Genomic DNA, 14,353 nt, shown 5'->3' with positions numbered 1-14,353 from the left:
CCACTACCGCACGTGCACGCCTTGGAATCCTCACGATGAAGGGGCCGCTACTCTGTTTCGGATCTCAGGATGCGGGGTCTGTGGAGGTAACTTACCCAGTGACGCACAATGAGAAAGGGGTTCACAGCGCAGTTTCTATTCTCCCAGATGGCAGCCTCCCCACCACCACCAGAGAGTGCCCATCACCTCCATCCCACCAATCCCACCAGTCCCCTGGCCCTGGCCCCTTCCTGCACACTGCCTGCCCACGACCTCTTCCTTCCCAGGACCCCTTCTTTCCCTCCGCTCCCTGTCCTGGAACACCCCCATCAGCTGTGACCTGTCACCCTAGTCCATGCCACAGTGGGCTGCGCACACTTCTGCTGGATTATTTATTTTTATTTAAAGATTTATCTATTTTGAAAGGAAGAGTTGGAGAGAGAGAGAAAGAGAGAGAGAGAGAGAGAGAGAGAGAGAGAAAGAAAGGAGAATCTTCCATCCATTGGTTCAGTTCCCAAATGGCCGTAAGGGCTGGGGCTAGGCCAGGCTGAAGCCAGAAATCAGGAGCTTCTTCCGGGTCTCCCAGGTGGATGGCAGGCGCCCCAGCACTCGGGCCATTCTCCACTGCTCTCTCAGGCACATTAGCAGGGAGCTGGATCAGGAGGTGGAGCAGCAGGGACTGGAGCAGTGCTTTTACGGGACGCCAGCAGTGCAGGCGGCAGCTTTACCTGCTATACCGCCACAGCACAGGCCCCAGACTTTTGCTCCTTTGCAAACATTCTCCACATCCCAGCTCCTGGACTGTTTTAGGACCCTGGCAACACAGCTCCAAACAAGGGACACAGGTGGCCCAGAGAACGCAACAGGGTGGATGGGCCCGGTAGACGGCATCACCATGGGAATGAAGACAGGGACTGAAGTGCTTACCGCATGTCAGGCACCGCTTCATGCACCATAGGAACACGAGCTCATTAATCACCAGGACAGGTATCTCTCAAGGCCCAGGAAGGAGGCTGGAGCTCCACCTCTATGCTCTCCCTCTTTCCACATCGACAGGCTTTCTAGACTTGACACGTGCCTTCAGTACTTAGCTGTGTTGTGTTTCTGAGTAGATTCACCTTTCCCACCTATTCATAAATGCCAAGAACTAGCGCTGTGTAGACTCCTCCCATGGGTGGGGAGGTACTGCACCCCTCACAAGAGGATTTGGACAACAGATCATTCATTTGAACTAAATGAGGACCCTGGGCCATCACATCAATGCACACAACAAAATTCAGCATCATTTCACCACATTTCAAGTTTTACTTTAAACCATCAAGGAGTCACTTACATTTAAGTTAGTGCAGGTTATGCTTTCTGGATTCATGATTTGGGAAAAAATGGACACCGCTTTTGCTACTTGATTCTAGAAGGAAAAAAAAAACACAAGTTATATCTCAAAGCAAGATCACTGTGCTGCCACAGAGATCATTTAGAGAAGACGGGATATTCCTATTCATGAGGACTCAGGGTTTGGAAGTCCGCAGAGAAAGGATTTTTGGTGATCAGAAATAAACATTCCCTAAGATGTTTCACCCAGAGTCTTGTTAGTGGATGTTCTCACAGCTGCCTGAGATGGGGGCTGGCACTGCCCCTTCTCCAACAGAACTGCTTTCAAGACAAACAGGAATAAGAAACATGAATGCAAGCCCCATCTCTGACATAATTAGAACAGAGAAACCTCAAAGCACAGTAGAGGTGGAGGCAGCGCCAGAAACGTGGGAGATGGAGCGGGGGATGGTACAGGAGGAGGCAGGATAGAAATGAGAAAAAGGAACAAGATCGCGTAGATCAGAAGTAGAAAAATACCAGGCAGGCCTGTGTCTTCACAGCAGAGCTCCATCCTGGATGACAGAGGTGCGAGGCCTAAAATCTGTCTCAAGGAGAGCAAGTGTCACCTCGGAATTTTAAGTCTGGTCAAAGTGTAGTTCAAGTACAAAAACCGAAAGTCCAATAAAATAATTTCAACTATTATTCTTCTGAAGAATTTATTAGAAGACAAGACCTTGGCCAACCAAGAGAAGACTGGGAAAACAACAAATGGAGTGCACTTGCTACACACTGGATAATGAGGAAATGACAATACGAATAGAAGTTAGGAAGAGAAGGGAAAAAGAAGGTAAGGAGCGGAGAAAGCACACCTATTTCTTCGTCTTTATTATCTACAGATTGCTAACAACTCAAATGTATTTAAGAGAAAAGTCAACATTATGAGAGATAACATCAACTAAAATTAAGTGGTGGAAGAGGAAAATAAAAAGGGAAAATAAGCAAATTTTACCATTACTTATGGTAGTAACAAATTGACATTATAAAAGGATTGAGGATGAAGAAGTATAGCTTTAAAGCAATCACAAGGGCAGGAGCACACAGACAACAAGCACGTGACACATTTTAGAAGTTAAAAACCACAAAGCACCACATTAAATGAGACCTAAGATCAAATCTATGTCATACTAACAGGAAACAGTCCAAGAAAGACGAGCATCAGATCATAAAGCAAAGTTGAAATTGAGGCAGTGTATCAGAGACATGCCTATGGAACAAAACCATTCAGAAAGATTACCAAAATGGGGGGGGGGGGGGGATTGGAAAAGGCATGTATCAGGCAAATATAAACCTAATCAGAACCAGGAGACAAAACACAGAGGTGGAGTTCATAGCAAAACCAGCAAACACAACTGAGCGAGGTACTCTACAGCACTCAAGCGAGGAAGTCAATGACTCTGAACCAGTGGTGACACAACTGTGCATCCAACGCTCTAACCCACACACGCCCAAGGGAAAACCACAGCTGCTACAAAAATAACCAGAAGCGCCAGCCTTTAATTTATCTCGCTCAGTCCAGGAGAGAGAAAGAGGACAAGAAGATTCCCTGGACAGAGAGGGACGCCTGGGGAGTTAGAGAAACCATCAGGGCCCTGTGGAAGGCTGGGAAGCACGCGTCCTCCCGAGTCTGAGTTCTTCAGTGGCTCTGCCCGGCAGCGCATGGAAACGGACCGCTGTTACTCGCATTTGTAATTAAGCCAAGAACGGTCCAGCCGTATTTCACCAGCTGGACTGGTCACTCTTTCTGCTACAACATTTCCACGTACGCACAGCAAGCCTTGGAATAGGACGTCCCCAAGGAGGGGGCTCTTCTAGAGAGCATGTACTCCAGACTTCCAGCTCTGAGTGATCCCCACCAGGGAATGGCTCACCACTGCCCCTCTTCTCTCTGGGCCTCACCTGTCCAGTAAGAGGGAAACCATCCCACAAGTCTCATCTGAACAGTATCGCTTGGGTTTCACTGTGAGACCCCCCCCCCCATTTCCACATTGGGTCAACCCCATGCACCCACTCTCCTGAGATGGAGTCAGCTTTGGAGAACATTAAATGGTTCTCTGAGAACCTGATCTAGAAGATGGATCACTTGCAATTTTCATTTTTAATTACCTGAGAAATTTCTCTTAGTGTGCAACTCCCCTCCTTGATTCTCCACAGGATCTAAACCAACCCCCTCTAAACAAAAATGCTTACTAGGTCCTCAATGCAAAATGGAAACTTTTTTTTTAAGGCACAGAGATAAAAAACTTTTTTGGAGGGGGCAGACATAGAAATACAGGTTTCCATGGCAACAAAGACATTGGTTTCTTTATGGGAACTTCTTTGCAATGCAGTCAAAAGGGCAAAAATGCAACAAAAGCAGGAGCAAGTGAAAGTACAGTGTGCACCCCAAGCCTTACCTGATTCAGAGCTAATGCCACGGCGAAGCACGACGCTCTCCTGGAGAGAATTTCCCCTCTGATCAGGGCTTCCTCTCTTAAGGTAGTACAGATTTTAAAAGTCTCGGGGCTGTTCTGTGAGGAGAGGGGACTGCTTAATAACTGTCATGTACCTTTATGCACAAAGTGATGCAGAGTTCAGTACTTCAGCTTCAGCTTTCGTTTTGTGACTGCTTCCCAGAGCCCACCTCAAGCCACCGACGTGACTAAGCTCCATTCAGACTGTCTGCATGTAGACAAGGCTCCCTGTAAGTTAGCAGCTCAAGTCTAAATTATCTTTGTTTTTAAAGCTTGCTGTCAATTTTCTGAATTGGAGCAGTTTCACAACACACACACAGGTTTCTCTGTCTCTGGGCAGGGTGGATTCTAGACATAAGCCCTACAAAGTACAAATATACAGTCTGCCTGTCCCTACACTGACTAGTACAGTGAGGCTCAACATTTGGAAACTGTTGGAATACAAATTATTAAAGAATCTCACAAAAATAGAAACCTTAAAAAAAAAAAATCCAAGCAGCTGAGTGCTACACAAACCAGCGAAGATAGCAGCGGTCTAACCAGCCCTCCCCCCGTGCTTGCTGTGGGTGCATTAGGTGTAGGGGAGCAGCGGCAGCCGTGCGTCCACGTCACCCAGATGTGACATGGCGCACAACCCAAATCAAGTCCGCATGTGGTGGGACAGGGTGGTGGCCACAACTAGTAATGGGCAGTGGCTGACCAGCTCGTCTTGGGTACAACATGGGGAGACATGTCCTCTGGCCTGTCCTAAGCAGTACAATGAAATTCTCTCCACTTCAGGATACACTCAGGGAACCACCCTAAGAAGGCCAGAAAACTGAGATCCCGGGGCTAAACAACCAGTGTTCCAGCATCGTGTGCTCTGCTGGCCTTCTAGTTCACAGAATCATAGAACAGTACAACGGCAAAGGACTACCTAATCCAGGGTCTGTGAACCACGGCCCTTGAGGCAGATCCGGCCTACAGCAAAGAATGGTTTTACATTTTAAAGGTTTATAAAAGCAAAAACAAAGAAGAATATGTGACAGAGATGGTAAGGTAGTCCTCAAAACCTAAAATACGAGCTCAGCAAGCTTAATACAACAATCTGAAATCCAAAATTTTTTCAGCAACCATGACACTCAAAAGATTCAGGTTTCAGGAGCAGGTGTTTGAGCATGGCTAGGATACTAATGATGATGGCAGCACCCCATAGGTACCTGAACTTGATTCCTGGCTCTGGCTCCTGACTCTAGGTTCCTGCTAATACAGACCCTAAGAGGCAGTAGTGATGGCCTAAGTACTTTGGTCTCTGTCACCCACATAGGAGGCCCAGATTAAATTCCTGGATCCCAGCTTCTGCCTGGTCTAGCCACCGCAAATGCGAGCACATAGGGAAATGAACCAGTGCACAGGAGTTCTCTTTCAAATACATAATAATGAAAGAAAAAGAAGTTTCAGATATCAGAGCAATGAGACTTTTGGATCAGGGGTGCTCAATCAGTGAAGCCTATACAAATATAATCTAGAAAACTCCAACATCTGAAACCCTTTTGGCCCACACATTTCAGATAAAGGATTTTCAACCTGTGTACTCTCTGGCCTTTCATAGAAAAAGTCTGCTGGCCCCCGAATCCAGCTGTTACCATTTTACAAACGAAAGAATCAGCTCAAAGCCAGGTAAGTCACTGGATGCTGAAGCTGCGGTCAGACTCCAAGTTTCTCAGTTGGTAGTGTGGTGTTTGTTCTGCCCCTCGTTTTGGACAGGTGGTACTGCTACACTCCCAGGAGAGATTTTCAGTGGCCCATGTTCTTCTAGCTCCTTTGGTATTACTGTTTTCAGTTCAAAAAGGTTTTGTTATCCACGTTTCCAAAGTTTAAAAATGGCAGGAATGACTATAATTACAAATTCATTGGTTATTTCACTATTTCTGTTCTCATTCATTCAGTAAATATTGAAGTAGTTTCTGAAGCAATCTGTTGGGGCCGGCGCTATGGTGTAGCGGGTAAAGCCACTGCCTGCAGTGCCAGCATCCCACATAGGCACTAGTTCGAGTCCCGGCTGCTCCACTTCCGATCCAGCTCTCTGCTATGGCCTGGGAAAGCATAGAAGATGGCCAAAGTCCTTGGGCCCTTGCACCCACGTGGGAGACCTGGAAGAAGCTCCTGGCTTCAGATTGGTGCAGCTCTGGCCAATGCGGCCATTTGGGGAGTGAACCAGCAGATGAAGACCTCTTTCTCTCTCTCTGTGCAACTCTTTCAAATAAATAAATAAATAAATATATATTTTTAAAATGTTTAAAGAAGCAATCTTTTACAGTAATGAAATAAAGACTTAAAAGTCATGGCCTGGCTCCACAAAGAGTTCATTTTCAGGTCAAATACTTTTGTTAAAGGCACCTTGGTAGGTGCTGGGATACAAAGAAGCCTGAAGAAGCTCCCCCAGAGGGGACGGAACACATGGCAAACTTGGGTTTTCTAAAAATGAGTACATTTAAAACTGAAATATTTGCAACAGATGTGAAAACATACTACAGAAGAACTGAATTTTATTTGTAGACAATAAATAAGGAAATCCTCTTCAGGTACTACCCATAATGCCCAGAAAGTTAATGGGAAACAGCCTTACCAGTTTGTAGCAAATGGCAAATGCAAGGACGTAGGTATCTTTGCTGAACTTCACATCTTGGTTTTTCATCTCAATCAATACCTCCAGGGCACCTGCCAAAGGTGAGGGGTGGGTCAGCAAGGTCAGAGTTTCTCTGCTCGTGGCCCCCGTAGCTCCCATCTGTTCAGCACTACCTACTGAAAAGCCATAGCACAACAGCACCTACTTCTCAAGGTCCTTTGGCAATTGCTAAAAAGAATCACATCATGCAGCAAAAACTGGCATCTTAAAACCTATCACAATTTCAGCATAAAGAAAGTCTGGAATGTGTAGTTTAAGGTATGGAATACAAGGCAGTGTTTTCAAACACAAAAGAATGAGATCTCCATGATTCAGCCCCTCAACAAGAACATAAGCATCATTTTTACATGGTCTTTTTTTTTTTCTTCCCCAATGGCTATGAGCATAGATGGCAGAATTTTTCAGCAAACATGCCACAGTACTTACTTTGATATTTGCCTTTATTAAATAACATCTCCATCAAAATATTGAATGATGTGACATCAGAGAAGAAACCTCGCAATTGCTAAGGAAGAAAAACAGTAGTTTGGTTAGAAACTAAGACATTTAAGAGGGTATTTACACTGTAGCTCCTTTACCGAAGGCTTCTTTTGCTGCATACTTTACTCATTTGGCCTCCTGGATTCTCGAATAAATCTGATAGAGGAGGGGTTTACTTTTGAACAAAATTAAGATGCTGCCACTGTCTCGTCTGCCGTGTCTTTGGGAATGAGCACACTGAACTAGAATCAAGAGATAAGGCAGATCTCTGGGTTTCATAAACAGTAAAGAAACTCTTTGACGTGTGTGGCTCTGCCATACTTAGGAGAAAAGCAACAGGCCATCTAACCCTGCCAGGGCTCCTGGAACCTGGGCGCTAGTTGGTTTTTGGGTTTTGTAAGACCAGATTTATTTTATCCATTTGAAAGGCAAAGTGACAGAGAGAGACTGAGATTTTCCTTCCGCCGGTCCACTCCTCAGATGGTAATGATGGCAGGGGCCAGGCCAAGCTGAGGCCAGGAGCTCCGAACGCCGTTCTTCCACGTGGGTGGCAGGGGCACAAGTACTCAGGCTGCCCTTCCAGGCACAGCAGCAGGGAGCAGGATCAGAAGCGAGCAGCTGAGGCTTGGAACTGGTGCTTGGATGTGGGCTGCCAGTGACACAAGCCACAGCTCAATCTGCTGTGCTACGATGCTGGCCCTGGGTGCTAGTTGTTAACATGAAGTGGTAGCTACAAATACACTGGAGGACGAATGCAGGAGAGTCTCATTCAACTATGGTCCTCTTGGGGTAAACAGGTAAGACAGGTTCAATTACTTTTTGAAATAATTCACTCAATGAGTGATTCAAAAAAATTTTTAGCAGACACATAAAAATTATATTTATCTATGAGGTACACTTGTTTCAATATATGTGTATATTGTATAATGTCCAGTCAGGGTAAACATGCCTATCTCTTCAAACATTTCACATTGCTATATTGTGAAAACATGCAAAATCCTATCTTCTAGAGTTTTTAAAGAGGGAAATTACAGTATGTACATTACACACAAATATACAGTATGCACATTAGTCAGCTGCTGTGTAACAGAACCCAGAACTTTTTACCCTAATTACAACTCAGTATCTGTTAATTAACCTCTCCCCATTCCCCTTCTTCACTCTCCTCCTGCTTCCTTCCCCAGCCTCTCATAACTACTGTTGCATCTTCCATGAGGTCATGTGATTCTCGCATTGCTGTGCTTGGCTTATGAACATAGTGGCCTCCAGTCCGCCGCGGTGCTGCCAGTGGCGGCTCCAGCCTTCTCACGGCTGAGTGAGACACGTGCAGGTAGCGCATTTTCTCTGTTCACCCTGCGGTGCAGGGGCCTCCACCTTGTTTTCCACAATAGCTGTACAAATTTACACTGCTACCAACGGCATTTAAGGGTGCCCTTTTCTCCTTGCCTGCATTTGTTAATTTTTATTTTTTGGCAACAGCCAATCTAACAGCGGCAAGCTGGACTCTCACTGTGGTTCTGCTATGCATCTTTCCCTGATGACTCGTGATGCTGACCATCTTTACACATGTCTGTTGGCCACTGGTATGTCTTCCATCGAGAAACGTCGATTTTGATCTACTGCTTAATTCGTTTGCTGTTGGGGTGAGTTCCTTACATATTCTTGGCATTAATCTCTCATCAGAGATATACCTTCCAAGTATTTTATCCCATTCTGCACACCGCCTCTTCAGTCCGTTGATTCCTTTGCTGCACAGGGGCTCTTTACTTTGACGAAATACCTTTTCACTTGTGTCTTTGTTTCTTCTGCTTTCCTGCTCCAAGAAATCCTTGCCCATTCTAACGTCCTGAAGCATCTCCCCTATCCCTCCTTCTAGTATAAAATGGCCACTCTTAACACTTTTTCAACTTGCATTTACTTGAAAGGACAGGAATTAGGTATACTTATGAACATGCTGTTTTGAAACATGCATACATTGTGGAGTGGCTAGGTTGAGCTAATTAACATATGTATCACTTTACATATTTATTTCTTTTTGTGGTTGAGACACTTAAATCTACTTCTTAGCAATTTTAACACTATAATACTTTTTATTTACCATGGTCATCATATTGTGCAACAGATCTCTTAAATTTATTCCTTCTTTCTAACCGAAACTGTGTGTCTTTTAACCCACCTTCCCAACATCTGTTCAATATTCTGAAAACCATGATGATGCGACACACATGATTTCTAAATAGTTCATTAAGTGACTTGCTCAAGTCTGGTCTTTTCTGAGAGCTGATGAGGCAGACCTTTTTCTGGGGGCTGAGAATAAAGAAATGGTAAACAGGCATACCCCTGCCCTACCCTAGCCAGGGCTATAACCTAGTAGCACTGAAGTGCTAGTGCTGTGACAATGAATGAGTGAATAAAACAAGCGAAAACGAGAAAGACAGTTTCAAGCATCAACAACAAGGAGGTGGGGTAAAGAGAGGAGGGGTGGAGGGTGGTCAGGGAAGCTCCTCCCCAGGGCAAACTCCAGTCAGACGCCAAAGCGTGGCATGGCGGAGAAAGGACAAGGAGGTTCAGGGAGAAGTGAGCACGGGGGAGAGGGGAGGAGATGAGATTAAATGCAGGGCCCTCTTGGTTGCGGTCAGGGTTTTGAGTTTCCTTCCAGAGCAGCCCTGTCCAGTGGACAGGCACTGGAAGTCGTGAGTGGGAGCTCTATTGCATGAGACTAAATTTCCAAATAGCCTCATTCAAAAAAAGAAAAAAGATATATGTTAAATTAACTGTTACATTATTTAACCTGCTATAACCAAAATATCATTTCTACATGTGATCAATGTAAAAAATAACGACACTTCGCATTTGCTTTTTTTATACCAAGATTTGAAATCTATCATATGCTTGTAGTTATGCACACAGCACATGCAGATTTGAACTTCTCATAGCCAAGGGCTTCATAAGTGCTTGTAGCTGGTGGCTACCACCCAGGCAGCAACAGGCTACAGGGCTCTGGGCAGGGAACATAACAAATTAGGGTAGAAGTAGGAAGCGGCTGTATGTTGTGTGTTCAGTTCTTCCTACTGTTCTAAAACTTACACATGAACTTTTCATACCCAAGTAGGTTAAAAAAAAATTCTTTCATTTTCTTTGTACCTTAGTTTTTAACCATCAAACTCATAGCTATGGTTTATTATTTTAAATATAGCCCAATACAAAAATCCATTAAAAAGTGAGAACTTTTTGTAATTCTACTCCCAAAGATAAGCAGTTCAATGCATATATTTCCAGATTTTTAACTACAGATACACTAAAATGTAAATTATATGTCTTTTAAGGAAAAAAAAATAAGATCAAACTATCCAGAGTGATCTGAAACCACATTTTCTCTGCTTACCGATTAGATTACAGTCATTGTTCTAACACACAGGTGTCCCTGAAGAAGGGCAAGCGTCCACTGGGCCATTCTACCACCCATAGAACCCCTTATAGAAACAGGAGTGACGGGCAGGACAGCTGGTTGGTTATGGAAGTTCCTAGGAACATTAAATGAATCCTGGTCTGGCCCCAAAGCTGAATGAATGTCCTTGATCATGGATGAATTTACAGTGCCTCTGGGTCCCAGTTTTCCTCATCTAGAAAATGAGGATAATAACTGGATCTACCTCACCAGGGTAACAAACGTAGGAAACGAATGAAATAACAAAGTACTTATCCCAATACTGAGGACACAGAAAATCCTCAATATGTAATTGCAAAAATAGCTGTTCTTGTTTTTAGGAAGAGAAAATCAGAATGTGTGAAAGCATTTTGAAAATGGAGAAGCACAGCCGTAGAAAGCATCTGGGGAGTGAACCAATGGGAGGAAGATCTTTGTCTCTGTGTCATTCAAATACAATGCAATAATTTTTAAATATATTTTTTAAAGTTTTTTTCATTTGAAAGGAAGAGTTACAAAGAGATGGAGAGATCTTCCACCCACAAGTTCACTCTCTAAATGGCTGTAATGGCTGGAGCTGAGCCGATCTGGTCAGGAGCCAGGAGTACTTCTGGGTCTCCCACATGGGCACAGGGGCCATCTTTTGCTGCCTTTCCAGGCACATTGGCAGGGAGATGATGGGAAGTGGAACAGCCAGGACTGGAACTGGTGCCCACATGGGATGCCAGCACTGCAGGTGGAGGCTTTATCAGCCCTGCCACAGGGCCGGCCCCAAATAAATTTTAAGTGGCAGATTATCTTAAACTACCCTCTAACCAAGAGCTCCTGAAAGAGAGCACTACGTCCCAGGTGGACACGAGCAAAGGAGGTGAAGACCTTGTCACCTGTACCTGTGCTGCCCCTCTGTATCCGACCTGACTCCTGGGAAACAAAAATGCAGGGGAGAGCTGTTTAGTCAGCGTTTCAGGGAAAGGCTGCAGGGCTAACGCGGGAATAATTTTCATGAAAAACGCCCCCTCCTTGGCACAGGATCGCAGCGGCAGGAAAAGTGATCAGGGAGCAGTCACCTGGTCCTTGACGAGCTGCACCGCAGACTCCTCCAGACCCAGCTCGTAACACAGCCTCATGAAGAGCGGGCCGAACTTATACTCCCCGAGAGGGGCGCTTCTGTTCTCTGCGTGGTACCTGGGAAGCAAAGGGAGTCAGTGAGCCAAAGGGTGGGACACGGGAGCAAGGACAGACACAGACCGCGGCACGCACTCTGCCAGGTGCTGGGACACAGCAGGAAGGGGCTCCTCACCGACTGGCGGCGGGGAGCGGCAGGAGACCGAAGGCAGTGCAGAGGTGCAGGCATTGCATTTAAATGAACCAAGAGCACACTGGCTTCCCAGAGGCACACACAGCCTGGTCGACCTGAGCGAGGCGGGAGAGTGGACGGTGCAATCACTCTGTGCACTGAGCAGCAGCCGGCCCGGGTCTGCCCAGGGGCACACTCAGGGAACGCAGGGGCCTCGCCTCTGTAACTGCATCAGCAAGGCCCCTCGGAGGAGAGCGAAGGAAGGAGTGGGGTGAGCCCTGTGCTCCCCCGGCTGGCGTCACGGCCACGTGCTACAGACAACCAACGGGCGTGTTTTCCGACGTGTGGCCCTCTCTGCTGCTCTACACTTGAGGCTATGACAACATCACTGAACAAATGAAGTGTGGTTCTGAAATCTGACGTCTTGGGAAAAGGCCTGTTACATCTTACTGTGACTTGGGATTTCTATGGCCAGTCAGAACTGCAGAACTATGAATCACTAAATTTACTTTTTTTTTTTTTTGCCAGAGTTAGACAGTGACAGAGACAGACAGAAAGGTCTTCCTTCCATTGGTTCACCCCCCAAATGGCCGCTACGGCCGGCTATGCCGATCCAAAGCCAGGAGCCAGGCACCTCATCCCGGTCTCCTATGTGGGTGCAGAGACCCAAGTACTTGGGCCATCCTCCATTGCCTTCCTGGGCCACAGCAGAGAGCTGGACTAGAAGAGGAGCAGCAGGACTAGTACCCGGCACCCCAACCAGGACTAGAACCCGGGGTGCCAGCGCTGCAGGTGGAGGATTAGCCAAGTGAGCCACAGCATCGGCCTATTTTTTTTTTTTTTTTTAAGATTTATTTATTTATTTGAAAGTCAGAATTAGAGAGAGAGAAGGAGAGACAAAGAGATTTTCTATCTGCTGGGTCACTCCCCAAATGGCTGCAACAGCCAGAGCTGAGCCAGGCCAAAGCCAGGAGACAGGAGCTTCTTCTGGGTCTCCCAAGTGGGTATAGGGGTCCAAAGACCTGGGCCATCTTCTGCTGCTTTCCCAGGCTATAGCAGAGAGCTGAATTGGAAGTGGAGCACCTGGGACTTGAACCAGTGCCCATATGGGATGCTGGCACTGCAGATAGCGGCTTCACCCCCTATGCCACAGCACTGTCCCCAAATTTACGTTCAATAACCGCCTCATTGTGCTTTAGACACCAAGAGGACAATCTGGCACCAAAGAAGAACCTCGTGATTACACATAAATCAAACACAGGGGTAGGGGGCAGCCCTAACCTGAGAACTTAATACTTTCTAGTTTCTGCTGAAAACCCTGAGCAAGGCCATGGGAGTTTCATGGCTCATTACTCCAAGCATGCACAGTGTCAGATGGAATTCGATGTGTTCTGTAATCAAATTATAGGAGGGACAAGTGACATTCATTACTTCAATTAAAAGGCAACATAGTGTAAAGGTTCGCAGACTGATTCCAAAACCAGTCTAATGTGGGTGTCTTGTGCGGCGGTTAAGACATCGCTTGGGATGCCCATACCCCATACTGGAATGACCAGGTTCAAGTCTCTAGCTCCACTTCCAATTCTAGGTTCCTGCTGATGCTCACCCTGGGAGGCAGTGGTGATGGCTAAGCCCTTGGTACCTGTTGCCCAAGTGGGAGACCTGGATGGGGCTCCAGGTTCCCAATTCAGCCTGGCCCAGCCCTGGCTGTTGCGGGTACCTGGGGAGTACACCAGAGGGTGAAAGATCTCTGTGTTTGTCTGCCTTTCAAATAAAAATGGCAAATAAAATCAAGACAATTGGCCTTACAAACTGTGTAACCATGAGCAAATTCATCACCTACTCTGTGCCTCAGTCAAATGGAGAGAAGGAAACTCAACTCCAAGAGCTCCTGTGCGGACTGAATGAGCGGCTGTGCCTGGCCCACAGCAAGCCTGCAGAACGCAGTGAGCTCCTGCACAGCCGAAGAGGGAAACGTCCTGAAAATCTACACGTTCCCGGATATGGTCGCAGGAGAAACCCGTGCCGGACTGAAGACAAAAGAAAGCAACAGCAAAAGCTTCCTGATTCGCCAGCCACACTAATAAGAGTGCTGAAACGTCACTGAGATAACGGGCCACCTTTTTGACAAGCAGATCTCAACGCTCTGTATAAACCACACAACAGCAGTTGGTGATGAGCTGGAGGTGATGAAGTTGGCCCTGTTTGGGGCTCGACAGTTTCCGATTCGGCTCCTGACTCCCTCACCTGCTGCAGACCGTGCAGCTCAGCAGCGAGGACAGGCTGGTTGGACCACAGGTCCACCCCCCTCCCACTTGGCCAGCTGTCCACTGTCAAGGGCAAGGACAGCCCCCAGCTAGGGAGCCACTAGCCCCAAGAAGGGAGCTATGGGCCACACTCCGCTCATGATAAAAAGAAGAGTAGAAACGCTCAGAAGTTCCATTCTGACTTTTTATTCTTAGGAACCCCTGACAGCTCTGAGTAGCAAAAAGAGAGGCACATACAAGCGGGGGCGAGGGGCTGTATCTCAAATTCATGAAACTGAGACCCAGGGTCAGGACTGCTGACACAGTGTGAGCATAAATCAGCATGCCCCTTTTAGGAAATAATCTGACAGCTTATATCGATAGGCTCAAGTTCATACCCAGGGCCAGCACCGTGGTATAGCGGGTAAAGCC

The 14,353-nt window shown here is 46.5% G+C and overlaps 1 protein-coding gene across 1 annotated transcript in view; it reads right to left on the bottom strand.

The window, feature by feature from the left end:
- The window catches only part of PTCD2 (pentatricopeptide repeat domain 2), a gene marked incomplete at its 5' end in the record, with an annotated part of 37,689 nt that overhangs the window by 16,418 nt on the left and 6,918 nt on the right, over nucleotides 1-14,353 (bottom strand). The window contains 5 exons of the mRNA XM_062211943.1: nucleotides 1,313-1,387; nucleotides 3,747-3,860; nucleotides 6,412-6,503; nucleotides 6,898-6,976; nucleotides 11,446-11,563. Of these exons, the coding sequence (XP_062067927.1) occupies nucleotides 1,313-1,387; nucleotides 3,747-3,860; nucleotides 6,412-6,503; nucleotides 6,898-6,976; nucleotides 11,446-11,563 (478 nt within the window). The remainder of the gene's footprint in view (nucleotides 1-1,312; nucleotides 1,388-3,746; nucleotides 3,861-6,411; nucleotides 6,504-6,897; nucleotides 6,977-11,445; nucleotides 11,564-14,353) is intronic.

This window comes from Lepus europaeus, chromosome 15 (assembly GCF_033115175.1).
Source record: "Lepus europaeus isolate LE1 chromosome 15, mLepTim1.pri, whole genome shotgun sequence".
Lineage (NCBI taxonomy): Eukaryota > Metazoa > Chordata > Mammalia > Lagomorpha > Leporidae > Lepus > Lepus europaeus.
This window is presented reverse-complemented; position numbering and strand designations above follow the sequence as displayed.